At 43.5% G+C, this 27558-nt stretch overlaps 2 protein-coding genes across 2 annotated transcripts in view; one reads left to right on the plus strand and one right to left on the minus strand.

The window, feature by feature from the left end:
• Window positions 1-1338: 1338 nt before the first annotated feature.
• On the minus strand, window positions 1339-3422 carry LOC139166665 (tigger transposable element derived 5-like). The gene is made up of 2 exons (XM_070750506.1): window positions 2407-3422; window positions 1339-1985 (listed from the first exon to the last, which is right to left on the minus strand). Exons 1-2 carry the CDS (start codon window positions 2813-2815, stop codon window positions 1378-1380), a joined length of 1017 nt encoding a protein of 338 aa, XP_070606607.1. The 5' UTR covers window positions 2816-3422; the 3' UTR covers window positions 1339-1377.
• Window positions 3423-3465: 43 nt separating this feature from the next.
• Window positions 3466-27558, plus strand: part of RRP1B (ribosomal RNA processing 1B) — a 29483-nt gene continuing 5390 nt past the window's right edge. The window contains exons 1-12 of the mRNA XM_070750504.1: window positions 3466-3719; window positions 4052-4134; window positions 7641-7698; window positions 8572-8657; window positions 11183-11244; window positions 13545-13674; window positions 20009-20073; window positions 20421-20587; window positions 23304-23395; window positions 24623-24720; window positions 24893-24912; window positions 26506-26631. Coding sequence (XP_070606605.1) covers window positions 3575-3719; window positions 4052-4134; window positions 7641-7698; window positions 8572-8657; window positions 11183-11244; window positions 13545-13674; window positions 20009-20073; window positions 20421-20587; window positions 23304-23395; window positions 24623-24720; window positions 24893-24912; window positions 26506-26631 — 1132 coding nt within the window. The 5' untranslated portion in view covers window positions 3466-3574. The remainder of the gene's footprint in view (window positions 3720-4051; window positions 4135-7640; window positions 7699-8571; window positions 8658-11182; window positions 11245-13544; window positions 13675-20008; window positions 20074-20420; window positions 20588-23303; window positions 23396-24622; window positions 24721-24892; window positions 24913-26505; window positions 26632-27558) is intronic.

Here is a 27558-nt window from a genome sequence, read left to right on the forward strand (position 1 = left end):
CAAATGAAGCTAAAAAATAATGCTTATTTTGAAGGAAATACAGTAATCCCCTACCAAAAAAGAACTTTGTATCCTGCTTTTATTAATGTTACAAATAACTGAAAGTGGCAAACATATTCAATACATCTTCCTTTTCCAGTTTCCCACAACTACACATTGGTTGTTGATATTTAATAATTCTTTGAAAACGGAAGTTTTGGATTGAGCAGCATATAAAATTTTATTCTCTATTTCAAATATTTATCCATATGGTATCCCAACTCAATGCATGATTAGAGTTTGTGTTGTACAAATTGAGAAATATTTAATCAAATCACTATAAAAAGCATTAACACTTCTTTTTCATAGGCCCATATGAAATTGTACTACATTATTTTTTATATACTGCTTTGAAAGTACAGTACTGTATATGGTTATTATAATACAAGAGGGATTTTTTTAGTTTAGATGTTTCTTATTTTGCCTTTTATCTAACTGTAATATATTGTTTCATTTATTTTATTCTGCAAAAGTCCTGCTCTTATAATTGCACAATTGAAGTACAGTGATCCCTCGATTAGCGCGGGGGTTACGTTCCAAGACCTCCCGCGCTAATCGATTTTCCGCGTTATAGTGGTGCGGAAGTAAAAACACCATCTGCGCATGCGCGCCCTTTTTTCCATGGCCGCACATGCGCAGATGGTGGAGCGACGCAAGTTCGGAGGCTGGCAATGGTGATTTTTCCGGGCTCCTCGCCACTACCCCCCGCCCGCCCGATTCGCCCCTCTCACCGGCTTTCTTGGGGCAGCGCTGGCGGCAATGGCAATGGCTTCCTTCCCTCCTTCCCTCCCTCCCTCCTTCCTTCCTTCCTTCCTCTCACCGGCTTTCTTGGGGCAGCGCTGGCGGCAATGGCAATGGCTTCCTTCCCTCCCTCCTTCCCTCCCTCCTTCCCTCCTTCCCTCCCTCCTTCCTTCCCTCCCTCCTTCCCTCCTTCCCTCCCTCCTTCTTTCCTTCCCTCCCTCCTTCCTTCCTTCCCGCCCTCCTTCCCTTCTCTCCCTCCCTTCTCTCCCTCCTTTCTCAAAAAGCACTTAAATACTGTACTGTACTGTGTAATGACAGAATAAAACCCCCCAGCCCTCACCTGTGTTTGAATTTCATTCACTCAGTCATTCATTCATTCATTCTTCTGTACAGTATGTACAGTACTGTATGCCACTCAGTCCCAACACTTTTAACCCATAAATTACCATTTCCCATCCCCTTAATTACCATTTCCCCTTCCCATTACTGTACCTCTACCTGTACCTGTACACATTGAATAAGACTCTTAAGTTATGAACAATAAGATATTTATTTACATTTTTTGGGGTGGGGTGGGGGTTAGCATAACTGGGATAACTAGGGATCTTCTTCTATCACCATTTCTACAATGGACGCTGCAGGTGATGGTGTGACAGACCTCTTGGTTTTCGTGACAAACATGGTCATGGGCAGTTGTTGGCGCCGTTTCTTTTTCTGGGCTAACATGGATCTGTATGGTGCAAAGATGTTGTCAAGGGAGGCGTTAAACTGTATAGAGCGAGTCATGTTGGGATCCCAAAGTTCCACCATGCGTTGTACATTTGAAGTAGCTCTGTTCAGTTCTGCAAGCCGCTCAAGCGTTAGGCCAACATCTTCTTCTTCCTCAGCTTCTTCAGCTCCCTCTTCCTCCTCTTCTTCACTCGCTGACCTGGTCAGCTCCTCCAGATCTCTGTCTGTCAGCGGTAGGCCATGCTCATCAAGCAAACCATTGACTTCCTCTGGTGTCATGTCAATGAAGCCTTCTCCACCCAGTGCCTGTGCCAGCTTCACAGAGGTCTGGACTGCAGCATCTTGGATTTCTTCAGGAGCAAATCCTGTACCTGTATCTGCTGAGGCAGCTTCTCCATGCAATGACACATTCTTCAGGCCATAGCGCCGTTGAAATTTCTCAAACCACCCTTTGCTTGCTGTGAATGTGGCTGGGGCTGAAGAAGCAGAAGAATGACAGGAAAGGGAGAGAGAAGTGACTTGAATGAAAGCATACAGTACAGTACTGTATGGTAAATGCCCACCTCCTTCCTTTCCTCCTTCCCTCCTTCCTTCCTTCCCTCCCTCCCTCCTTCCTTTCCTTCTCTCCCTCCCTCCTAACATCCCTCCCTCCCTCCTTCCATCACTCCCTCCTTCCATCCATCCATCCCTCCCTCCTTCCATCCCTCCCTCCTTCCATCCATCCATCCCTCCCTCCTTCCATCCTTCTCTCCCTCCCTCCCTCCTTCCATCCCTCCTTCCATCCTTCCCTTCTCTCCCTCCCTCCTTCCTTCCTTCCATCCCTCCTTCCCTCCCTCCTTCCTTAAAAAACACTTAAATACAGTATGTAATGACAGAATAAAAAACCCCAGCCCTTACCTGCGTTTCCCTCATCTGCATCGCCTCCTTCTGTGTCTTCAAGACGGTTGTACAATTGCTGTGCCTTGGTCCTTATGGTGTTGGTATCCAAAGCAATGCTCTTTTTGCAGCAGTCTTGTACCCACACGGACAAAGCAGCTTCCATCTTCATAAGGCGTTTGTTTCTAGGTGTCACCATTCTTTTTGCAGCCTTGTTGAATGCCATCAGAGAACTTTGCCTTATCTTTTTCTCGTCTTTCCGAATGGTTCGCACACTCGATTCGTTGATCCCATACTGCCGACCAACATCTGCATAAGAGCGTCCCTCTTTCAGCATGTCCAAAATGTCAATTTTCTCCTTAATTGTGAGTATCCTCCTGCTCTTTTTAGCGTCGCCGCCTCCACTCCGTGTGCAACGTTTAGGAGCCATCTTCCAACAAGTCTGAACAAGTTCCAACAGTTGCAAAGCTTTTTTTTGCGTTTGCAACGATTGGTCGAGATTTTGGCCAATCAGCAATGGCCAGTCAGTTTGGTGATGACGTATGACGTCATCGGGCGGGAAAAACCGTGGTGTAGAAAAAAAAACCGCGGACTTATTTTTTAATTAATATTTTTTGAAAAACCGTGTTGTAGCGTTTCGCACTAATCGAGACCGTGCTAATCGAGGGATCACTGTACAGTATTATTACTATTTACCTGAAAATATTTTCTCCAAAATTGAATTTCAAAACATAAGACTAATCTTTGGGACAATAAGGTACAGATTTCTTCCTAATCTTCTGACAAGAAATACTTAAGTCAATTTCAAATAAACAGTACTGGCATACTTCATACTTTTTATCTCCATTGTAAGCTACACCGTCTGTTAAGATAGTAAATATTGGCGCGAAACAACGAGGTATAAATCCCTGCAGTTTAAGAGTAACTACCAGCTCCTAAAAACGACACTGCCTTTGCAAATCGCGGGGCAGACTGCAGATTGCGGGGCACTTCTTCACTTCTCTTGATTTGCTAGGCTTATTTTTACGACTCATATCTTCAAGCCGCCTGGCTACTATTAATGTTACGTTAAATATGTGCGACACATTTTTGTCCGTGACGCCATTCACGAGCGCCAGAGAGCGTCTGGCTTCAGGCCGATCTAAGCGTGCCTCCTGTTCGGAAAGAAGGACGTGGTTGTTGGGGGATTATGGCTCCTGTGGCTGTCGTCCCTGCCGGGCACCCTCCTGAGATCCAGTTTGCTCAGAGGTTGGCCTCGAACGAGAAACGGATTCGGGATCGGGCGCTGAAAAAGCTACGCGGTTACATGACGCTCCGGAGCCAGAGTCAAGAGGGTAAGAAGTGCTAAGGGTGGAGAAGCACGTGAGACAAAACGTCGCGTCAGGCCAGTGGTGAAGACGAAACAACAGCGTGTTATTGATAAATATGAGAAAGATCTTCTCCAAAGCCTTGGGAGCAAAAGGATGCATTAATAATGATGTTGATATGAATAACAAGTGACATACCTACTACATTTTAACGCCTAATATGACAAACGGATATTTCTATGATTGCACTTAATTATACACAATTCTTGGCTAATGTGGGTATTTTCCCATCACCTGAGCAGTTGTAGGAAAATTTCGATTTACTTTTTAAAAAATAATAGTTTCTTTTTGTGCTATAGGTTGCTTCAGTCAAGAAGAATTGTTAAAAATATGGAAAGGATTGTTTTACTGCATGTGGATGCAGGATAAACCTCTCTTGCAGGTATGTTATATGGAGTTGGAAAGGATCACATGGACCATTTAGTCTAGGGGTTTTTCATTGGAAAGTCCACAACCCTTTAAGGGTCCATGGATAGATTTCACAATTTCTGTGAATTTATATGGGGAAAAATACAATTGTATGTATGTATAGTGGTATTACATGTTTTTTTAAAAATATTTGAGCATTGTATTTTAATATAATTGATCTCCATAGATTTCACCAGACTCTCAGAGGCACAAAAAATTAACAGCTTCCTATCTTACTATACAGCTTTTTGAAGGCCTTAAGAGATGGATGCTCCACAGATCCACAGATTATACATCCAATACAGATCTTACGAATAGGAAAATTTCTCTTACACTTAGACAATGAGCTGTAACATATATCCATTATCAGACCTAGTTTCCGTGTAATGTAAAACTTATTCTTTTGCTTGTCTGATTCTTTATATCAGTTTTCTTTTCTCCAGGCTGAACATCCCTGTTTTTTTTAAGTCTGTCCTTACAGGCATGTCATCAAGTCCCTATATCACTTTTGTTGCCCTCCTCTGAATTTGTTATAATCTATCAATGTCCTTCTGAAATAGGTTTAGAATCATACATGCTGCTAGGATGTAGTGATATCAGTGCAGAACTCAAGGGGGATAAGGACTTCATTACATCTTTGCTACAGTATTTCTTCTGATGCATCCCAGAACTGGGTCACTGCTTCTAGAGATTGCTTTACACTACTGGCTTATCACTTGTTCTCAATTCAGCATTTGCCTTATATTTTATACTCATTAAATAAAAAGGTCGTTCTTAACTTATAACCATTTGTTTAGTGACTGTTCATAGTTACAGTGGCGCATTGCCCTGGTCATGTCATCAAAATTTGGGTGCTTGTGTTTATTTCTTTTATAGTATCCTGGGTACATGTGAGCAGTAAGAATGCACACAAGTGGCCTGCTTTATTTGGTCTTATATCTTCCCAGGTATAACTGGAAAGTAATTACTCTTAATTAATCCCATTTAGAATTTCTGAGAATTTTTTTTAAAAAAAATTCATGGTCATGAAATTTATTTTTAAAGCTGTGCTGTGTGGTATTGTTTTTTTTTATTTTGGGAAGCCAGGGAGAAAAAAAGAAGTCAATGAATCTTAATTGCTTTATAGAGGTCATCCTCGACTTACCACTTTGGGACCAGACTTTCCATCATAAATTGTTCCAGTCATCCTGTGACTACTGGATTTTTTAACCATTCTAATGATGGCCATAAGTCAAGTTACATAATCACAAGTGCAAATCCAGCTTAACTACTGGTGGTTTTGCCGCTTTTTATCAAAAACCAGGAAAAACTTATAAAAAATTGTGCTGACGTGTCACATGACCATGGGAGACTGCATCTGGTCGTAAATGTGAGCTGGTTGCCAAGCACCTGGATTATAATCACATGATCAAAGAGCAGGGTGATGGTCGTAAATTCAAATTTAGATTGTAATTTACTTTGGAGGCTTTGTAATTAAACAATGGCTGTAAATTGAAGAATACCTGCAAAACCTTTTTGTTTAATTTTTTACAGTTAATGCAGGATATTGCATAATAGATGCTCATCTGTTAGTCATTTATAAATGTGAGGGAAGTATGTGTTCATTGGTATTCATAATAACTTACTTGCATTCTATGCCACCTATTCCATGGATTTCCAGGCAACAATAATATTGATGGGCTCAATAAATAGGTATTATCCAAACACTTTCACTTCCACGAACTAAAATAGATGGAATTTTTAATGTCAAAACATTGAATTCATACTTGAAATAGTATTCTTCTTGAACCATAATAAATTTGTCAGCTTTTTCAGACCTACTATTTTTCAGTTTTGTTTAGGAAGCAGCTCTTAACATCCTAGTTGGCATAGCTAGTGCCAATTTGGAAAGGCCCTCTGCAGTTGAATTATTAAAAGTATGGTTCATACATTTAAGCCATTTTATTTTTGTTTTTCTTCTTTAAAATGATTTTCTAACTATTTGTATAATAAATTATTTATTGATTCTATCATAATCTGTTAGCAGTTTTTAAAGTCGATAACCATTTTGGTATATTAATATCCTGATATACTAAAATCTGAAATATAAACAGTCTCTGAAGACTTTTCCACAGACATATAAATTAAGAGTCTCATAATCACATATGTGGTTGTTTAATCTACTGTGTTTCCCTGAAAATAAGACCAAGTCTGATTTTTGAGTGTGGGCCTAATATGAGCCCTACCCCAAAAATAACCGCCAAGGAAGGGGATGGGCATGGCTAGCACAGAAGACAGTGAACAAACACGGGCCAATGGTGTCTAGCAGTAGCACATGCAGCATAGGTAAGATGATTCCCTGTCCAAGGAGAAGAGAGATGGAAGACCCGCAATCTGGACAGGCCACAGGAAAGCCAAGAGTCAATGGGCCAGAGTAGCAGACGGCTGCAGGAAGCTCTTCTTTGCACGGTGGCACCAGCAGCAGATGGAGACAAAGGCATGAGGAGAAGGCAGGCAATCTGGATGCGCTGTGCGGGCCACAGGAAAGCTGAAAGTTGGTTGGCTGCCACAAAACGCTCATCTTCACATATTAACTGCAGCCTGCACAGTGCATCCAGTTCACCTGTCTTCTGCCTCATGACTCTGCTGCAGTCTGCTGCTTGGACAGGGAATCGGCTCACTTGTGCTGCATGAGCTGCGCAATTCCAGAATGCGCCAACCAAGGAACCATCGGACTGCAGCTGCTGCCAGATACCGTCAGTTCCCGTGTGCTTGCCACCTCTTGTGCACACGCCACTCTCAGCCAGGCTGATAACCTTGAAATTGATCACCCTATTGCGAATCTTTTTTCCCTCGGGTGCCGAAAGATTGTGCGCGCATGCTGTCGCACATGTGCGAGTGCCCACACCCATAATTCAATATCTGGGGAGAGTGAAAACAGTTTCCCCCACCTGTTTCCCAATTTCTGGTGGGCCCAGTAGGCTTGTGTTTCGCCCTTGCCAGGTTCCAAAGGCTTCCCTGGAGCAAGGGTAGAGTAAAAATGCCCCTCCCAGAGCCTCTGTGTGAGCCAAAAATCAGCTGGCCAGCACACACATGCACTTTGAAGCTGAGCTAGGGCAACAGCTTGTGTGCCAGCAGATATGGCTCCACGTGCCACCTGTGGTACCAATGCAATAGATGCCCTATTATGATCTCAAAAAATAAGCCCTAGTGCTAGGAGCTCCAAAAAATATAAGACCAGGTCTTAATTTCAGGGAAATAGGGTAGGAAACTTCTGCATGTTCTACCTTCAGTGTTAGGTTGTCTTTGCGTTTAACTATGACAGAGTAGCTCAATCAAGTTCAAATTGCATTGGTGCTTATATTATACCCATCATCAGTTTTCTATATTTAGAGAAGATCTGATAGCAAGGTCAGCTTTCTGAGGGGAATTTCCTGAATATTATACTGATGGGAATCTACTTTTGTGACTTTATTACTAAATAAAATTCTAAATTTCCAGGAGGAGTTGTCAAATAATATATCACAACTAATCCATTTAATCGAGAATATGGATACTCGTAAGTCTCTTTATTTTTATTTATTTTATGTTTGGGAGCTTGTAGCCAAGGCTTTGTAATCCAGATGGAAACAGTGCAAGGAAGAATAAGTTATGGAGCCAGAAGTTTATTTCCTGGACATTTATTAGAATTCTTAAACAGCAGCAGCAGCAAATATATTTCTAATGCATACAATTCTGCAGCAGAGTACAGAACAGCAAACTAATATTTACTATGGGGCAGTATATTACGGTAGTATTAATACAAAGGATTAAATGGCAACCAAATTTAGATTCTTTATAGCTTAATGGTCTGGCATAGCTGGCTGGAAAATTCTGGGAGTCCATAAGTCTTAAAGTTGCCAAGTTTGAAGACCTCTGGTCTAGAAAGAGCAAACAACAAACCTCAAATTTGGATGTTTTTAAAAAGGGCTTAAATATTGTAAGACAAAATTATTAGCTGCTGTTAGTCATATCTTTATAAGGATGCAGATCTGAACATGAACTGCTGAGGAGGATTCTGTTGTGCTTTTATTCTCCCTCTCCGTACTTTACTACCCACGGGGGCCTGGTTAATTGTTGTGGAGGTGGAATAGTAATCTGGACAGGCCTTTGGTGTAATGTTTTCTGAGAATAGATGACAAGAGAGAATACATTCTCAGCTTTGGCACTATCTATGCCAAGATTTCAGCTCAGGTGGATCAGCCCTAAGAGAATTCAGTGTTTAAGATAACCTCCCTCCCCCCAAAAGCAGGCTATAGATTCCCAGCCCTTTACTTCCTTTGGTGTGTCAGCTGCTGAGATTTTTAAAGATTAATTTATCACTTATGAAAGGTGACTGAAAATATTAAAGAAGAAAATATGGAATTTAAACATATTTATTATCTCAAAACAGGACACTTGTTCATTCAGACTTTCTGGCAAACTGTGAATCGTGAATGGAATGGATTAGATCGATTGCGTCTAGATAAATTTTACATGGTAAAGTTAAATTATTTTTCCCTTTTTAAACGTTCCTTGGAAAAAAGAGAACACGTAGAATCAGAAATCAGAATAGAGCTGGAAGGGACCTTGGAGGTCTTCTAGTCCAAACCCCTACTCAAGCAAAAGACCCCATACCAGTGATGGTTAACCTTTTCAGCACCGAGTGCCGAAAGTGGAGCACCAGAACCTGGAAGAGAGCAACCAGAACCTGGAAGAGAGCAACAGCCAGTTGGTCTTCTGGGTTCTTCACACATATGTGTGCTGACCAGCTGTTCTCTTCCGGGTTCTGGTGCACTGATGCGCTAATCAACTGTCCAGTGTGCATGCATACACTGAAACCCGGAAGAGCACCTGGTGATAGCGCGCATGCCTACAGACAGCTCTGATTGCCACCTCTGGCACGTGTGCCATAGGTTCACCATGATGGCCCTATACCAGATAGGTTTGAGTCCAGTCTTTTCTTAAAACCTCCAATATATCAAGAGATATATTGTTCCACAACAAAAGGTTCACTTTCAGAAATAGGATTGGTAATAAAACAAATTAATATCAATTTAAAGTGCATTTTCTCATTTAAATCTGCTATTGCTATATGTTTATATCCTTATAAAATAAACTTTCTAAGCAAAAGTACAACTTTGTTTGAAAATAACTTCTAAATCATAGTTAGCACATGTTGTTAATTTTAATCCAGGTTTCCATTCCCTTTATTTACTTGAATAATTAATCTACAATACATTTTAAAGTAATGTAACTTGGTTGTTGGGCTTTCAGTATTTTATTATTTAGTGAAATTATGTTTAGATTTTATTATTTATTGGTATGCCAAATATTTGTATTATAAATATTAATGCATTCATAGTTAATGTAGTATAAACCATTATGAATCTTTGGTAGGTTCTAAGATATAAAAATTAATATTCATGCCCTGCTGCAATTAAATTATTAATATTTTAGTCAGAATCAAGAAAAATTATGTAAAGTAGCCTACACAATTAAAATGTCTATTATAATCCTTCAAATAGGATTCCTAGTTCTTAAATGCTTGTTCTTCAGATATAGCAAGATAGATAATAATTTAATAATAATTTATTAGATTTGTATGCCGCCCCTCTCCAAGGACTCGGATCTGGAGTTATGATAGCTAATTCAGTGACCGTTATTACAATGGTACTGAATGAGGGAGACTTACACCATTATGTTGCAGTATCCCCAAGGTCACATAATTGCAATCTGGGTGCTCAGGCACTTGACTCGAGATTAGGACATTGCAGCAAACTACAGTCACAATTGCCTATTTTGACCTTATCTACAGCTTCCCATTAAAAAATCAACCGGGAAGCTGGCATTGAAGATCATAAATTGCTCCTGCCACCTTTTATCCCAAGGACCCCAAGGACCCCACTAAGGAATATGAGATTTCAAGAACTTCATCCTCTGTAGCATCTCCCATGCTCCATTGCATGCACCACCTGCCAGTTCACCTGTGCTCCCTGGTATCTGTTTATGGCTCTTGTTAGATCAACACTGGAAGTTTTTAAGAAGATGTTGGATAACCATTTGTCTGAAGTAGTGTAGGGTCTCCTGCCCAAGCAGGGGGTTGGACTAGAAGACCTCCAAGATCCTTCCATTATTATTATCTGTGCTCCCTCTTGGTGCTTGCAAACTGTATGTGCTCCTTGCCTGAGACTGAGGCCTATTGTTTTGCAAATAACAAGTTATTTATCAAAGTCATGGTAATGGGAATTCTAAACAAATGCTTAATTTGAGCCATAATGTTCATATGACTGCTGTGTAGTTCTGCTTTTTAGAGATAATAGGAATTATAGTCCAATGTATCTGAAGATGACAAATTTGAGAAAATTGGCCCAGTCAATTTCATAGACAGATTTTAGTGATACTTAGAGAAGTGTTATAAAACATGTCACCTAGAGCCCTATGCTATATCTCAACCTCCACATCATTAGTAAATTTAGCAGTTGGTAAAAAATACTTATTTGAGGGAATGGATTTTTATAACAACCATGTGATTGCTTAATGACCACCTGGTTCACTTAACAACCATGATGGCTGATTTTATGGCTGTCATAAAAAGTTACATGATTGCCCACTTAATGACTACAACATGTATGACCAAGAGTCTGGGCCCTGTTGTGGCTCTCAAGTGAGAACTACCTGTACCTCCTTTCCAATTGTAAAAAATCCTGTATTCAGTGAATGAACAAAACATTGGACTTGTCTTTTTTACTCCTGCTTTCTCACTTATGGACCACAACCAAGACATTTATTCCACTCAGAAACAGTGGCTGCACAGAAATTCACTGTTCATTCAGCCAACATAGCATGGAGTACTAACCTCATAACATGTGAACATACAGTTCTTCCATGAGGGGTAGAATTTAGCTTAAAATGTGTACAGAACATCTCTGTTTTGTTTTAAGTTCTTTTAATACATCAAGCGGTGTCCTATAAACTTAATAACATGGTTGGAAAAACTCTGTGTACCTTTTTTCCTAACCTAGTTGATCCGCATGATGCTGAGACGGTCCTTTGAAGTTCTGAAAAGAAATGAATGGAATGAAAGGTGGGCCATATCTGTTGTTTTTATAGTGTGCCTGTCTCGTGAGCTTTTGATTTTTCTCATCATAAATACATCACCATCGTGTTTGTAAATCATGTTTTATGGTGCACCTAGTTTTGTAAATCAGATTGTGGCTTAGTGTGATAGATATACGCATTGATTTCTATGAGATTAATATTTACCTGCTTAACTACCAAACAGCATTTCATCTATTAAAAATGATGTTGACGTGAAGTAAGTGTTCTATGAGCATCAATCATCTGCTCATTGATTTAATCTCATCTGATCTACAGGTAGTATTCATCTTATGATCATTCGGTGACCATTCAAAATTGCAATAGTGCTGAATAGAATAGAATAGAACTTTATTGGCCAAGTGTGATTGGACACACAAGGAATTTGTCTTGGTGCATATGCTCTCAGCGTACATAAAAGAAAAAGATACATTTGTCAAGAATCATGTGGTACAATACTTAATGATTGTCATAGGGGTCAAATAAGCAGTGAAGAAACAATATTAATAAAAATCTTAGGATACAAACAACAAGTCACAGTCATACAGTCCGAAGTGGAAGGAAAAGGATGATAGGAATGATGAGAAAAACTAGTAGAAATAGAAGTGCAGATTTAGTAAAAAGTCTGACAGTGTTGAGGGAATAGTAGAGTGATGGTGTTTAGGAAAAATGAGAAGTGGAAGGAAGCACCACTGGATTGCTCATGTTCTCAGTCCACAGTCTAGCTTGAAGCAGGTGGCAGCACAGCTCACATTGCCCTTTCCAAGCCCACTGTCGGTGAAGCTGGGTGCTGGTGAGGACTGGCTTTTTGCCTAGCTTTGTCCAGGTGTTGTAGGGGAGCCTGGGGCAAACTAGAGTGGGAAAGCTGGCTGTGAGAGGGCAAAAAGCTGGGTGAGCTGGACCCAGACGCTTCCTGAGTCCCCGAATCCCAGTTGCAGCAACCTCAGGGAAAAGGGAGTGGCGTTCCTGCATGCTGCCTTTTCTGTGTGCTAACGCTGCTATTCCCTGCTCGGGGATCCCATGCAAAGAAGGGAACAGCAGCATTAGCACACAGAAAGGGCAGCACACAGGAATGTCGCCCCCTTCTCCCTCAGGTTGCTTCTTCAGGGACTTGGGAAGCATCTTGGTTTGACTCATTTCTCTCCCTCTCACAGCCAGTTTTCCCAGTATAGTTGACTCCAGGCTCCTATCTGCTCCCCCCCCACACACACACACACAGGCAGGTACACAAAGCTAGGCAAAAAGCCAGTCCTCACCAGCACCCAGCTTCACCGACAGCAGGCTTGCAAAGGACAATGTGAGCTCTGTTGCCGTCTGCATCAAGCTAGACTGGAGAAGGAGAATGTAGGCAAGCACCGAGGAGACCATGGAGGAGGAAAGCCAAGCCAAGCCAAGGGATATCTGCAGCATGCCAGATCTGGCAGATTTTCTAAACCCACCTAAAGCAGGGAAGGAAAGCGGGGAGGGGGAAGGTGTTCCCAATCTAACGTGTGTGTGAAAGAGAGAGAGAGATCTTCCAATTTCGGAGAGTTATATCAGGGCTGCTGGTGGTGTTCTCTCTCTCTCTCTCTCTCACACACACACACACATACACACACACGCCCACCCATCTTGGATTTTACTTTCCTCCCATCCACCCCTTCTGCCCCATCCACCAGAGACCCCAGGATTCCCTCCGCAACTCTGCCTGCCTCATGCAGGTACCACCCACAGGCCTGATGTAGAGTTGGCCACGCCCATGCACCCACATGACCACCACCCCAGCCACGCCCACTAGGTGATTAGGAAGAACAGTTTGGCCCTTTGTGATAAATAAGTGGGGTTTGGGTTGCAGTTTGGCCACTCGGACCCGAAAAGGTTCGCCATCACTGCTCTATATCAAAGAAGACACAAAACTGAAACCAAGCAGGGAAGTTGCACTAATTGTACCATTAAAATGTACAACTGTATTTATAAAATACAGTATCTCTTCAATTTTAATTACGATACAGATACTAGTCAGTGAAATTGTGATACAAGACCTAGGATTGCCTTTTAAAATGAAGTTATAAAATCAGGTCTCCTCAGCTAACACTTTTCAAACAAGTGTATACTGGTGAGACATTTGGATCTTTGGATCAGGCACATGCACTTTTCTTATTCCTACACTGCATGGAGATGAAACCATTTGGTCTATGCTTTGCTAAATGTATTTAGATGAACACTTTTTGGACCTGACAAAAGATTTTATGATGTAATGCAACTGAATAGAATAAATGTGACTAACATTTTTTTTACTTTTCTTTCCAGTTTAATTGAACAATTTCTGAACATGTTGATAATGGAAGTTATGCATCCAGACAGCCATGCTCCCATTGGTGTTAAACTGCATTTCATTGATATCTATCTGGAAGAACTGGCTAATGTTGGCGCTAAAGAGGTCAGTAGCAAATTGTATGACATTTAGGCTTCTCTGTGCTGGCCCCAACACCTGCAAAGTATCAGGTTAGGGGAAGATTATTATACTTTACTTCTTTATAAAATATATGAAAATCAGTGGTGTCAAGTTTTTACTCTGTGATGCTTTAAAGCTCAGTTTATTTTATTTTGTGAACAGAACCCTGGTTTCCAATTAGTTTTTTTAACATGAAAGGAATAAAAGCAAATAAGTGTATAAACAGAAAGTACAAAAAGAAACAAATGTGAAAAAGAAGTTTGAAAAAAGTTAACTTTACCCATTAATTCCAGTATGTAAAAAAACATTTAATAGTTTGTCACCCTCCCTAAATATTCTCTTTTTCCTATTGTTTATCTTTTAAATCAAAAAATACAAATCCACAGGTTTCACCAAACAAACCTTCTCAGCAAAAGGTGTTCACATTGTCAAGTGTGTCAATGCCCTGTTTTTTATCACTATAATACTATACAGTATTTTAGTTTAAATTTCAAGTCAGTTTATCTGACAACAATATACAAGTGAAACTCAAAAAAAATAGAATGTCATGTAAACTTTCATTTATTTCAATAATGTAACTTAAAGGTGAAACATAATATATGAGAGATATTCATAACATGCAAGACAAGATAGTTCAAGCTGTGATTGTCATAATTGTGATGATTATGGAGTACAACTCATGAAAACTCCAAATTCCCCATCTCAGAAAATTAGAATATTACATATGATTTAAGTCACCATAAAGCTTGTATGCCTATGAACTTTATGGGGATGGTGACTTAAATTTTCCAGCAGGAATTGTCACCTGCCCACACTGCCCAAAGCACCAAAACCTGCTTCAGTGACTGTAGGATTATTGTCCTTAATTGGCCAGCAAACTTGCCTGACCTGAACCCATAGAGAATCTATGGGGCATTGCCAAGACACAGATGAGAAACATGACATGGAACAATGCAGAAGAGCTGAAGGCCACTATTGAAATATCCTGGTCTTCCATAACACCTCAGCAGTGCCATAGGCTAATAGCGTCATGCCATGCCACATTGAGGCAGTAATTGCTGCAAAAGGGGCCCAAACAGAGTACTAAGTACATATGCATATTTATACTTTTCAGAAGCCCAATATTGTTCTCTGTACAATCCTTTTTTTAGTGATTGCATGTAATATTCTAATTTTCTGAGATGGGGGTTTTCATGAGCTATATCCCATAATCATCACAATTAGGACAAATAATGGCTTGAACTATCTTGCCTTGCATGTTATGAATATCTCCCATGTATTACGTTTCACTTTTTAACTTACATTACTGAAATAAATGAACATTTGCACGATATTCTAATTTTTTTAGTTTCACCTGTAAATAACTATTTAAAATGTATATTTTCTGTATTACAAAGCTATGCTATTAATTTAACCAGTTCGTCTTTATTTTGGAACATCTTATGCCAATAATCAATATTTTCTCTGCTGGTAATGCTTTGCCCTTTTTGTCTACTATATATAAAAATAAGCTCCAGTTGTGCATGGAGCAACAGTAATAGAAATGTCTTTTCCATTTTTTCTGGTTTTGAATGTTTATATTTGTTCTGTCGAGCTCTCTGGTAGACTCCTCCCAAAAATTCACAGGTACAAATTTCAGACACACACACGTTTGAAAATTCAAAACATTGTTCTTTATAATGAAAATTCACTTAACCCTGCTGTTCTGTTTAAGAAAAGTAACAAATCTTCTGTTCCCGGGTCACCCTGACCCGGACCGAAAACTCTTCATTTGCAGTGCTTATGTTTGGTCAATTTGAATACTTTTTTCACTTGGAAAGTAGTCTGAACATTTCTGCACACAATGATATGAAAATTGAACTGAAGAAATTAATCCTTATTGGTTTATTTTGCACATAAATATGCCTCCCCCCCCCCCGTTTTTGTTAATTTTCTTTAGGTTTATTGATAATTATGCCTGCAAAATACATTCTATTTTACTAAAGTTGGTATGGGATTGGTAGCTTGAACATTTCTGAACATAATGATATGAAAATTGAACTGGAATAATTGATGCATATTGGTTTATTTTGTTGATGAAATGCACGCCCCCCCCGTTTTTTTAAAATAGTCTTCACTTTATGGATAGTTTTGCTAGCAAAATACATTCTATTTTACTAAAGTTGGTGTGGGATTGGTAGCTTGAACATTTCTGAACATAGTGATATGAAAATTGAACTGGAAAAATTGATGCATATTGGTTTATTTTGCACATAAATGTATGCCTCCCCCCATGTTCAATTATTTCAATTTATATAAAAATTATGCTGTTAATTTCAAACTTACATACTTTTTTTTAGTAAAATGGATTTGTTTCATAAAATTAGTTCTCTGGCTACAATGTGGTTGATTTTCAAAAGGATATTCCAAATATTTCTAGACAAATATGTATAAACAGTGACAATAATGGCACATAGCAAGGCCGGGGGGTGGGGGGTGGCCCTTTTGTGGCAAAAATAAACCAATAAGAACCATTTTTTTCAGTTCATTTATATTTTTCTTATATTCAGAAATGTTCAATTTAGTATATCAAACCTTTTGGGGGGAAATTCCTTAGGGATTTGTAGCCTTAAAAAATAGAAATTGACACGAAATTTAAAAAGGATGCGGGGAGGGTTTTTTTGATCAAAATAAAAATATAAGTCTCAATTTTTCCAGTTCAATTTTCATATCATTATGTTCATAAATGTTCAAACTAGTTTTCCAGTTGAAAAAGTTTTCAAAAAGATCAAATTCAAGTACCTAAAAAAATTATTTTTGGTCCGGTCATATACGAACAGAAACAGACTCGAAGTTATGATTTTTTTTTGCCCAGAAAACAATTAGCCACCACCCCAAAAATATTTTTTGATGATCAGCATTGTTAAATTGAGTAAATGAATGCCTAAGATTTTAAAGAATATTTCGGATTTGGAGCATAAAAAAATAAAAAGTGAAAATGGTTGCAAGCAGCCGAGGGGGGGGGGGAGGCCTTATTTCTGATATTAAAAAACCAATAAGAATCATTTTTTTTAGTTCCTTTATATTTTTCTTATATTCAGAAATGTTCAAGCTACCAATCCCACACCAACTTTAGTAAAATAGAATGCATTTTGCAAGCAAAACTATCCATAAATTGAAAAAAAATTCACAAAAACGGGGGGGGCGTGCATTATATCCGCAAAATAAACCAATAAGATTTACTTTTTTCATTTCAATTTTCATATCATTGTGTGCAGAAATGTTCAGACTACTTTCCAAGTGAAAAAAGCTTTCAAAAAGACCAAACTGCAAATGAAGAGTTTTCGGTCCGGGTCAGGGTGACCCGGGAACAGAAGATTTGTAACTTTTTTTGCCCAGCAAAAACTAAGCCCCCCACCCCCCAAAAAAAATTCTCATAGAGAGAACCCCTGAAATGATGAAAACTCATGAAATTTCAAGTTTCAGATATGCAGGGAAAATTTTTTACAGGGACTCAAAGTTGGCTTCGGGTCACATACGACCCGAACAGAACAGCAGGGTTAAACTAAGCCCTCTTTTGGTATAGCAAAGAGCACTCGTCTCCAAACAAACTAGTAATTTGTACAAGTCCCTTATCAGTTCTGTGATACTTAGCTTGCAGCTGTGAGGCAATTCACAGTCCTTCTTCTTTCACAAAGTGAAACACACCTTGCTCTGGTTTAGTTTTAAAGCAGGGAAAAATCAACACACAGAGGTCAAAGTCAGTAAAGCAGTTACCAAACACAAGGATCAGATAATCCTCCACAATGGCCAAACCCACAGGCTGCTCTTTATAGCAGCCTCACTAATTACCACAGCCCCAACCAACCACAGGTGGCCTCATTTTCTTTGATAATCTCTCAGTTGTTGTTGCCTATGCATCACTCTCCGCATGCATGGCTGTATCATTAACTCTTATTCTGAATCCAAGGAGGAGCTAGATAATTGATCTCCTTCTGAGCTGTCTGCCACGCTCTCCTCCTCCCTGTCACTCATGTCTTCTTGGTCAGAGGAGTCTTCATCATCAGATTCCACAGGGGGGGGGGAAACAGGCCTGCAGCATGTGGATGTCTCCCCCACATCCACAGTCCTTGGGGCAGGAGCTGGGCCAGAGCTAACCACAACAATATTCAAAGTAGTAAATAGTCATTGCAGTACTGATTATATCTATATGAACTCTGGAAACAGCAGGATTTAAAAAGGAACCTTTTATTGAAAGGAAATGATTGCAAGACAAAGGCAGAGCAGGCTCTAAGGTCCCCTTAGGTCAGTGTTTCCCAACCTTTTTTGAGCCGCGGCACATTATTCATATTTTCAAAATCCTGGGGAACATTGAACGGGGGGGGGGGGGGCAGCTAAAGAAAAGTTTGGACAAAAAAAAAATCTCTTCCTCCCTTTCGCTCTATTTCTCCCTCCTTCATTCTCTTCCTTCCCTTCTTTCCCTCTCTCCATCCCTCTTTCTTTCTTTCTTCCTCTTTTTTGCTCTCTCCCCGCCCTCCTTCCCTCCCTCTATGTCTTTCTCTCTCCCTTGCTCTCTCTCTCTCTCTCTCTGTCTCTCTTGCTATCTCTCTCTTGCTTTTTTCTCTCTCTCTCACTCTCTTCCTTCCTCTCTCATCTCTCTTTCTTTCTTTCTTTCTCTCTCTTTCTCTCTCCCCCTCTTTTTCTATCTCTCCCCCTCTTGCTCGCTCTTTTTCTCACTTTCCCTCTCTTGTTTTCTTTCTCTCTCTCTTGCTTTCTCTCTCTTTCTCTCGTTCTCTCTTGCTATCTCTTTCTCTCCCCCCTTTCTCTCTCTCACTTTCTCTTGTTTTCTCTCTCACACTCTTTCTCTCTCTCATTCTCTCTCTCTTGCTATCTCTTTCTCTACCCCCTCTTTGCCTCTCTCTTTCTTTCTCACTTTCTATCTTGCTCTGTCGCTCTCACTCTCGTTCTCCGGAGGCTGGCGAAAGGGATTTTAAATGTCGGGCTTGCGGGCCGGCACGCACTCTCTCCCGATCCCCCTGCCTGCCCGCCCGGAACATTCAAAGTAAGAAAAACCTTCGCCGGCTTACTTTGAATGTGGCAGGGAGAGGGGGAGAGCGCACGCTGGCCCGCACGCCCGACATAGAAAATCACTTTCGCCAGCCTCCAGAGAACGAGAGAGATCGCCTTCGCCGCCTCTCCTGCAGCCCCCTCGCTGAGAGCCCGAGACAAAAGTGCTTTCGGCAAAGGCAGCAGCGAGTAGCCAGGGGCGCGAGGGGGCTAGAGGCGTGGAGGGGGCGGCCGCGGCTTCGGGTGCGCCCTTGGAAAAGGGTGCGCGGGGGGGCGTTTTGGGGTGCGCTGGCGCAGGCGTGCGCGGCCTGGCACCCTCCTGCTCCCACCACCAGTGCCCTCCCTCCGGGCCCCAAAGGACATTGGTTGCCGCCCCCGCCAGAGAAGCTCCAGCTGGGCGGGGCGCTGCTGGTGCCTCCGCCCTGGAGCTCTTGCCACCGCCATCCCCCGGCTACTACCAGGTGCCGCTGCTGATGGCGCCCTCCTCCTCTTGCTGCCAGTGCGAAGAATGAAGCTCTCCTTTTTTCCCGCCTTCCTTCTTTGGGGCCCAGCAGGAGAGCGCCGGCAACAGCAGCATCGGGCAGTAGCCGGGGGGCAGCTGCGAGTGGGAGCTCCAGGTCGGAGGCACCGGCAGCGCCCCGCCCAGCTGGAGCTTCCCTAGGAGTTTCGCGGCACACCTGACCATGTCTCGCGGCACACTAGTTGGGAAACACTGCCTTAGGTAATTCTATTCGGATATAGGAGTTTGAAACCCCTCCTCTCAGTCTTATGTTGAATGAGCCAATCCACAGGTGTGAAGGTGTGATAAAGATGGATATCCTGGGAAGGAGATAAGGGATGGTTCAGAACTGAGAAAAATCAGATGGCCCTCCCCCTTTACACATTCTCCAATGGTAAATTAAAGCAGATATCAGAGCTAGAGTTATAAATTAAGGGGTTGCAGGAAATGTAGGAAAACGGGAAGAGAGTAATAAGTGAATAAATGATCCAGCACTCCACCCCACCCCCGCTCCCCACAGAAATGGCAATATCACAATAGGGATCTGACAATGTCAATGCTAATAACTTTTGAAATACAGTAACTATTGTACAAGATTTGGTCAAACTTCTGAAAGCATTTCAGTTGATTACGTAATCATTCCAAATAAGCTCTAATTTCTCATTTCTTTTTTATTCTGAAATAAGTTACAGTATTTCAGTTTCAGGTAGCTCTTGGATTTTGGATAATGATTTTGGAACTGACTGAACTAATTTTTGTATTTTATCTTTACAGCTCACAGCAGGCCAGAACATTAAGTTTATTGAACCATTCTGCAAAATCATTGCCAAGACAAAGGAGTATGTTAAAATATTGACAATATTTATGATCTACTGTTTTAGAAATAGTAAATAAAAATCTGAATGGAGGTGCAGAAGAAAGGAAAAGCTACTGTGAAGGATAGCAATATGCTATGAAAAATATTTTTTTAAATGCCTGAAAGTAGAAGTATTTGTAACTATAGCAACAGTTTCTATGTAGCCATTATAGAAATGATTGTTTTTGATCCTCCTGCAAAAATTAGAGAGCTATAATCATGCAATTGTCTGGTTTTTTCCTTTCTTATTTTCTGAATGACTCAGAACTTATTTAAGAGTTAGACTACATACAAAGAAGTTGTATTAACCACATTCTCCTCAATGTTCAGTCATCTTATGCTGCAAGCCATAATCTGTGGCATCTTTGAAACCATTGTGGATCAGTCCCCATTTGCCATAGAAGATTTAATGAAAGAACTAGAAACTGGCAGTGATATTGACAGTTCCTCAGAAGATGAAAAATGGAATGACAGAGAAGATACAGAAATGACCAGAGGTGAGAATCTCATTTCTCTGACACTTGCTTTGGAAAATTCTAGAAAAACTCTTCCAGTGTTTTCTGCACAGAGCTTTATTTTAGCACTTTTGTGAATCCAGAAGGAAATTGAAATTAGAAGAATCCATTATTGTAAAATATATTTCCTGGCACATTTATTTTCTAAGCAGAATTTAAAGTTTTGTTTTGTCTTCTAGTATTTATAAAAGACTGTTCTGTTTTATTTCCTCCAGCTCTTAACACTGATTTTAGATATACAGTGATCCCTCGAGTTTCGCGATCTCGAGTTTTGCGAAACGCCATATCGCGAGTTTTCAACCCGGAAGTAAACTCCACCATCTGCGCATGCGTGCCCTTCCACGCATGCGTAGATGGTGGAGTTTCCCCGCCGGGCAGAGGCTTCCCTGGGTCTTCCCCCTCTTGCCCTGGTAAGACAGCATCGGCGCGAGCAACGGCGTGGGCGGGCGGGCGGCACGCGCGCGGGAAACCCCACCTCCGCCTCCCAGCTGGGAAGCGGAGCCAGCAACAGCGTGGGCGGGCGGGGCGGTGCGCGCGAGCCTGGGGACACCCTAGCTCTGCTTCCCAGCGCGCGCGCGTTGCTGGGGAATGCGCGCGCGCTTGGGGACTCCCTAGGTCCGCTCCCCAGCTGGGGAGGGAGTCCCCACCCCGCGCGCGTTGCTGGGGAAAGCGCGCGCGCTTGGGGACTCCCTAGGTCCGCTCCCCAGCTGGGGAGGGAGTCCCCACCCCGCGCGCGTTGCTGGGGAAAGCGCGCGCGCTTGGGGACTTCCTAGGTCCGCTCCCCAGCTGGGGAGGGAGTCCCCACCCCGCGCGCGTTGCTGGGGAAAGCGCGCGCGCTTGGGGACTTCCTAGGTCCGCTCCCCAGCTGGGGAGGGAGTCCCCACCCCGCGCGCGTTGCTGGGGAAAGCGCGCGCGCTTGGGGACTCCCTAGGTCCGCTCCCCAGCTGGGGAGGGAGTCCCCACCCCGCGCGCGTTGCTGGGGAAAGCGCGCGCGCTTGGGGACTCCCTAGGTCCGCTCCCCAGCTGGGGAGGGAGTCCCCACCGCGCGCGCGTTGCTGGGGAATGCGCGCGCGCTTGGGGACTCCCTAGGTCCGCTCCCCAGCTGGGGAGGGAGTCCCCACCCCGCGCGCGTTGCTGGGGAAAGCGCGCGCGCTTGGGGACTTCCTAGGTCCGCTCCCCAGCTGGGGAGGGAGTCCCCACCCCGCGCGCGTTGCTGGGGAAAGCGCGCGCGCTTGGGGACTTCCTAGGTCCGCTCCCCAGCTGGGGAGGGAGTCCCCACCCCGCGCGCGTTGCTGGGGAAAGCGCGCGCGCTTGGGGACTCCCTAGGTCCGCTCCCCAGCTGGGGAGGGAGTCCCCACCCCGCGCGCGTTGCTGGGGAAAGCGCGCGCGCTTGGGGACTCCCTAGGTCCGCTCCCCAGCTGGGGAGGGAGTCCCCACCGCGCGCGCGTTGCTGGGGAATGCGCGCGCGCTTGGGGACTCCCTAGGTCCGCTCCCCAGCTGGGGAGGGAGTCCCCACCCCGCGCGCGTTGCTGGGGAAAGCGCGCGCGCTTGGGGACTCCCTAGGTCCGCTCCCCAGCTGGGGAGGGAGTCCCCACCCCGCGCGCGTTGCTGGGGAATGCGCGCGCGCTTGGGGACTCCCTAGGTCCGCTCCCCAGCTGGGGAGGGAGTCCCCACCCCCGCGCGCGTTGCTGGGGAAAGCGCGCGCGCTTGGGGACTTCCTAGGTCCGCTCCCCAGCTGGGGAGGGAGTCCCCACCCCGCGCGCGTTGCTGGGGAAAGCGCGCGCGCTTGGGGACTTCCTAGGTCCGCTCCCCAGCTGGGGAGGGAGTCCCCACCCCGCGCGCGTTGCTGGGGAAAGCGCGCGCGCTTGGGGACTCCCTAGGTCCGCTCCCCAGCTGGGGAGGGAGTCCCCACCCCGCGCGCGTTGCTGGGGAAAAGCGCGCGCGCTTGGGGACTCCCTAGGTCCGCTCCCCAGCTGGGGAGGGAGTCCCCACCGCGCGCGCGTTGCTGGGGAATGCGCGCGCGCTTGGGGACTCCCTAGGTCCGCTCCCCAGCTGGGGAGCGGACCTAGGGAGTCCCCAAGCGCGCGCGCGCTTTCCCCAGCAATGCGCGCACGGTGGGGACTCCCTAGCTCCGCTTCCCAGCTGGGGAGCGGAGCTGGGATGTCCCCAAGCGCGCGCGCACCCCAGGCGCGAGCAACGGGGTGGGCGGGCGAAGGGCGGCCGGCAGTGGAAGCAAAAACACCATCTGCGCACGCGCAGATGGTGTTTTTACTTCCGCACCGCTACTTCGCGAAAAATCGATCTTCGCGAGGGGTCCTGGAACGGAACCCTCGCGATGATCGAGGGATCACTGTACTATCTCTGCTGAAAATGTTACTTATAGACTGTCTTCATTAAAAGAGAAGGGTTAAAGGAGAAGAGGTTTTTTTGGTCATATATCAGGATTTCCCCTTATTTCCTCACATTACATACTCAGATGCTCTCTAAAGGTCCTCTAATAGATTTGGTCATACAGTGAAAAGACTTCACAAGATAAATTATGCAATCATTTTCCTGGAGATGGAGATACTCAGCTTCATTGACTAAATGAAGGCAGGAAATATTTCCCCCATGATGAGCAGAATGTGTAGGACTGAAGTGGATAGGGCCATCCATTTAATCTCTGACGCCTTATTTTTGTTTTTTATTCATAATATAGGCAGGAGCTTGTCAAACAAACAGCCACCAAATTCAGAGGCACATGATAATATTTCAGAAGATATAGATGCTAACATTGGACCTGTTCTTCAGGTAGGCTCAACCTTTATCGAACAATGCTGGTTGTAGAACTCTTATGGGACTTGTGGGACCAGATTGGAGAAGGCTGATGCAGAGTTTGAAAGCTTCTGATTTTTCCCTGGCTACTTTATTTTCAACACCTGAAAATTAAATCAAGCTATCAATTTTTCCCCCAGTACAATATTGGGCCGGGTGGTGGTGGTGATTGACATTTATAAGTTGTATGTACTTCAGTCCTGAGGAACATCAGTTGCCATTTAAGCATTTCGCCGTATATTGACTCTCAAACAGTGATGGTCCAAGCCTTCCTGAACTGTGCCTTTATATCTTACTGTGATTTTTTAAAAGAGAACACTTAGCGGTTCATCAAACCGAATGTGGTGGGGACCTGGTAGGAATTTGTGTGGATTTAGACTGGTGAGAAAAAGTGAATATTTTGGATGGTAATTTTAAAAAAAAGAAGGGTACAGTGGTACCTCATGATACGAACCCCTCGTTGTACGAACAACCCGAGATACAAACCCGGGGTTCAGAAAATTTTTGCCTCTTCTTACGAACTTTTTTCTTCTTACGAACTGCCGCCGCCGCCGAGAAGCCCCGCCGCCCGGCTGTCGCTTTTTGAAACAGCCGGGGGGCTTCCCGGCAGCCTCCCGAACCCGGACGTTCGGCAAAAGTTCAGGTTCGGGAGGCCGTTGGGAAGCCCCGCAGCCCGGCTGTCGTCTTCTAAAACAGCCGGGGGGCTTCCCAGCGTCCTCCTGAACCCGAACGCCAAACCTGAACTTCCAGGTTCGGCGTTCGGGAGGCCTCCGAGAAGCCCCCTGGCTGTTTTAAAAGGTGACAGCCGGGCGGCGGGGCTTCTCAGCGGCCTCCCGAACCCGAGCTTTTGCCGAACTTCCGGGTTTGGGAGGCCGCCGAGAAGCCCTGCCGCCCGACTGTCACTGTCGGCGTTCGGGAGGCTGCTGGGAAGCCCTCCGGCTGTTTCAAAAGGTGACAGCCGGGCAGTGGCATTTTTTTTGCAGCGTTTTTTTTTGTTGTTGCACGGATTAATTGACTTTACATTGTTTCCTATGGGAAATAATGTTTTGTCTTACGAACTTTTCGTCTTACAAACCTCCCCCGGGAACCAATTAGGTTCGTAAGACGAGGTATTACTGTATTATGATATTAACATTTTAGCATTTTTGAATGATATGATTTGTAAAACTGATCTAAATTGCTTTTTCTTTCTTTCTTTGACAGTTTGATTATGCAGCAATTGCCAGCACAGTCTTTGAGTTGAGCAGCAGAAAAAACACGCCTGCTTTTAATAGAAAGCGCCTCTACAAATTGGTTAAAAAGTATGTTTCCTGAAATTCTTATGATTTCCCTGGGTAATCTTTTTTTTTCTCTTAACAATTAAGTCTTTCCATTTTTTTACTTTTTTTCCACACAAATAAATACAGTACTTTCTGTTATAGAAGGTTTGCAGATGAGTAAAACAATATAATTTCTTTTCACTTCTTTTTCCAGATTTCAAGATCTTGCAGAAGGTAAGGACTTCATCATTTTGTTCAAGCTTTTGAGAAACCATAGCACGAGTAGAAAATAGACACTATTGCTGAATGTATTGTCCTTTGAAGGAATAAGTATGATTTTCCATTTCAATGCTTAAGTGAATGTGAAGTATTTTGAGTTATTTTCTAATTCAGATGGCTTTGTGGTCATGTCCATACAGTGTCATGGGAACAATATGGAAGTATTTGCCATGCCATTTTCTGAGATAATTTTGGAATTCTCAGACAACTCTAGGGTTTCCTGGTGGCCTTTCAAGTCATGCACAAACCAAGTCTGATCTTTCCTGAATATCCTGAACTGGACTTAAATTATCACGTAAATCAGATTATATTACTCTTTACAGCTGGAATTTGAGAACCTTTTCTCTTCCTTCATGCAAAACCACATAGTTGTTACATTTGCTGGAGTCAGTACCAAAGGCCAGCCCCTTTTCCCTCCACTTATTATTGTTTCTATAAGATGAAAATCACTGGCAGTCTCTTGTATTGTATAAAACGCAAGTAGTAGATTATATTGCTTGTGTGCAAAGATAATTGTATAGTACTGACTGCAGTACTGCATTAACATTCTAATGATTTAGATAAGGCGTCACCAACCTTTTGGACCTCAGGTATCACCAAATTCATAATTTTAAATCCCATGGACCACTAATAGGATCAGTCTAATGACTGATTGGGTGGGCTTGGCCAACCTGATGCCACTCACGTCAAGGGGCGCCTTGCCTGCCTTTATTCGCCCTTGCCCTCTTCTCCCAGCTTCTCTTTTCCTGTCCGCCGGGCTCCTTAGGACCTCAATTGTTGTTGGAGCTAAGCAGCCACCATGAGAAAGAGTTGCAAAATAGCTGGCTCAATTTAAATTGGATCTGACTGAGAAGAAGGCACAGCAGAAGCACCTCACTGAGGACTATGAGCATGGGCTTTTCAAACAGAGGGAAGACCTGCGGGAGTGCAAGGTTAGGTACTGGCGCCTGGAGGCTCAGCAGCCTAAAATGGTCAGCCAGTTCCTGGCTGTGATACAGTCTCACTGGAACAAGGCCCTCTGGCTCTTTGCCACCAGCAGCGCTTCCCTCCAGCCTTTGCCCAAAACTCCGCACCAGGAGGCTGAAGGAGACCCCAAGTCGGAATTTCTGCCCCCCTGCAACCCGTACAAAAAGACATCAAAGGGGAAGAGTCTTTGCAGCAACAAAAGCGTCCATTGCATATATCCGGCCAGGAGCTGTACTTTGAAGACTCCCTGATTTAGTGCAATACAAAAAATGCAAATATTTTTCTGTGGACCACCAAAAATTTCTCATGGACCACCAATTGGCAACCGCTAATTTAGATAACACATTTTTTCTTTTCTTTATTTTTATCTTTAAAGACTCTTTGCAATTAAGCCTGGATCCCTGATTACCTATAACTGATTTCAATTTTACTTCTTCCCTTCTTATTCAAGTAAATGCATTATTTACTATAAAATGTTCATGATAGAATACATGCATAAGTAAAAAAGGCATGGATGTTAATGTGGGTGGCGAATCTTTCCAAGAATCTTTGGCTTATGGCAGTTCTTATTCCGATTTTCAGGGAGTTTCCCTCAAGATGATTTCCCTGAAGATGTCTCTACAGATGAGGACGATGATACCTTCAGCAGGAGCAGATTAAAAAGAAAATCTGGCAAACCATTAGATAAAGCTCAGTCGGGGGAAAAAGGTAGGAAAAAAGAGATGTTTGTTTCCTGATGGCACTATAGCAGTAGCACTTGGACTTATATACCACTTTGTAGTGCTTTTACAGCCCTCTCTAAGCAGTTTACAGAGTTAACATATTGTCCCCAACAATCTTGGTGATCACACTAAACAATTATTTTTAATTACAGTTTGTTGAATCGGCCAAAGAGGTCTGGTTTGTACATAGCATGAAAATAAGCACTAGCCTGATTTGGGTGAGGACTAATATAGAACCTGCCCCCAAAATAAGCCCAGGAGATGGGCGTGGACAGCATAAGAGGTGGCAAGCGCATAGGAGCAGCAAAGGCAGCCTACCATCCCCTGGGTGAAACGAAGATAAGTCCAAGCAGGGGACAGAGGTGGGGGAGATAGATGATCCAGATGTGTGCACGGCTGCCAGGCTCACAGGAGGGTTGCCTAGTGGCACTGGCATCGGGGGGGGAGGGGGGAGAGGTGATTCTGATGCCCTGCATAGGCAAGCTGAGATATGATAGGGTACATTTGGATTGCCTGCCTTCCCCCTCCCCCCGTCCCTCCCAGCTCTGCAGGGCAGTTTTCACCCAGAGGGAGACGAAACTGTCTGCTTGCAAATGGGGTGCTTGGAAACAGAGATAATCGCTCTGTTTCAAAGTTTTCCATTTGCAAGGAGACAAAGCTTCATCTACCTCTGGGGAAAAGTGTTTGGGCACCTATGGGGTACTTGGGAACCAAGCAATTTGCTCCATTTCCAAGTGCCCCCAAACACTTTTCACCCGGATGGAGAAATGACAGAGACTCAAAGCTTAGCGATTAGCTCCATTTCAAAACGCCCCATTTGCAAGCAGATGTCTCACTCTGGTGAAAAGTATACGATGGAGCCAGGCGGAGGCAGAGGAGAGGAGGCAGGCAATCCCAACACATGTAGTTTTGT

This window comes from Erythrolamprus reginae, chromosome 4 (assembly GCF_031021105.1).
Source record: "Erythrolamprus reginae isolate rEryReg1 chromosome 4, rEryReg1.hap1, whole genome shotgun sequence".
NCBI classification, from domain to species: domain Eukaryota; kingdom Metazoa; phylum Chordata; class Lepidosauria; order Squamata; family Dipsadidae; genus Erythrolamprus; species Erythrolamprus reginae.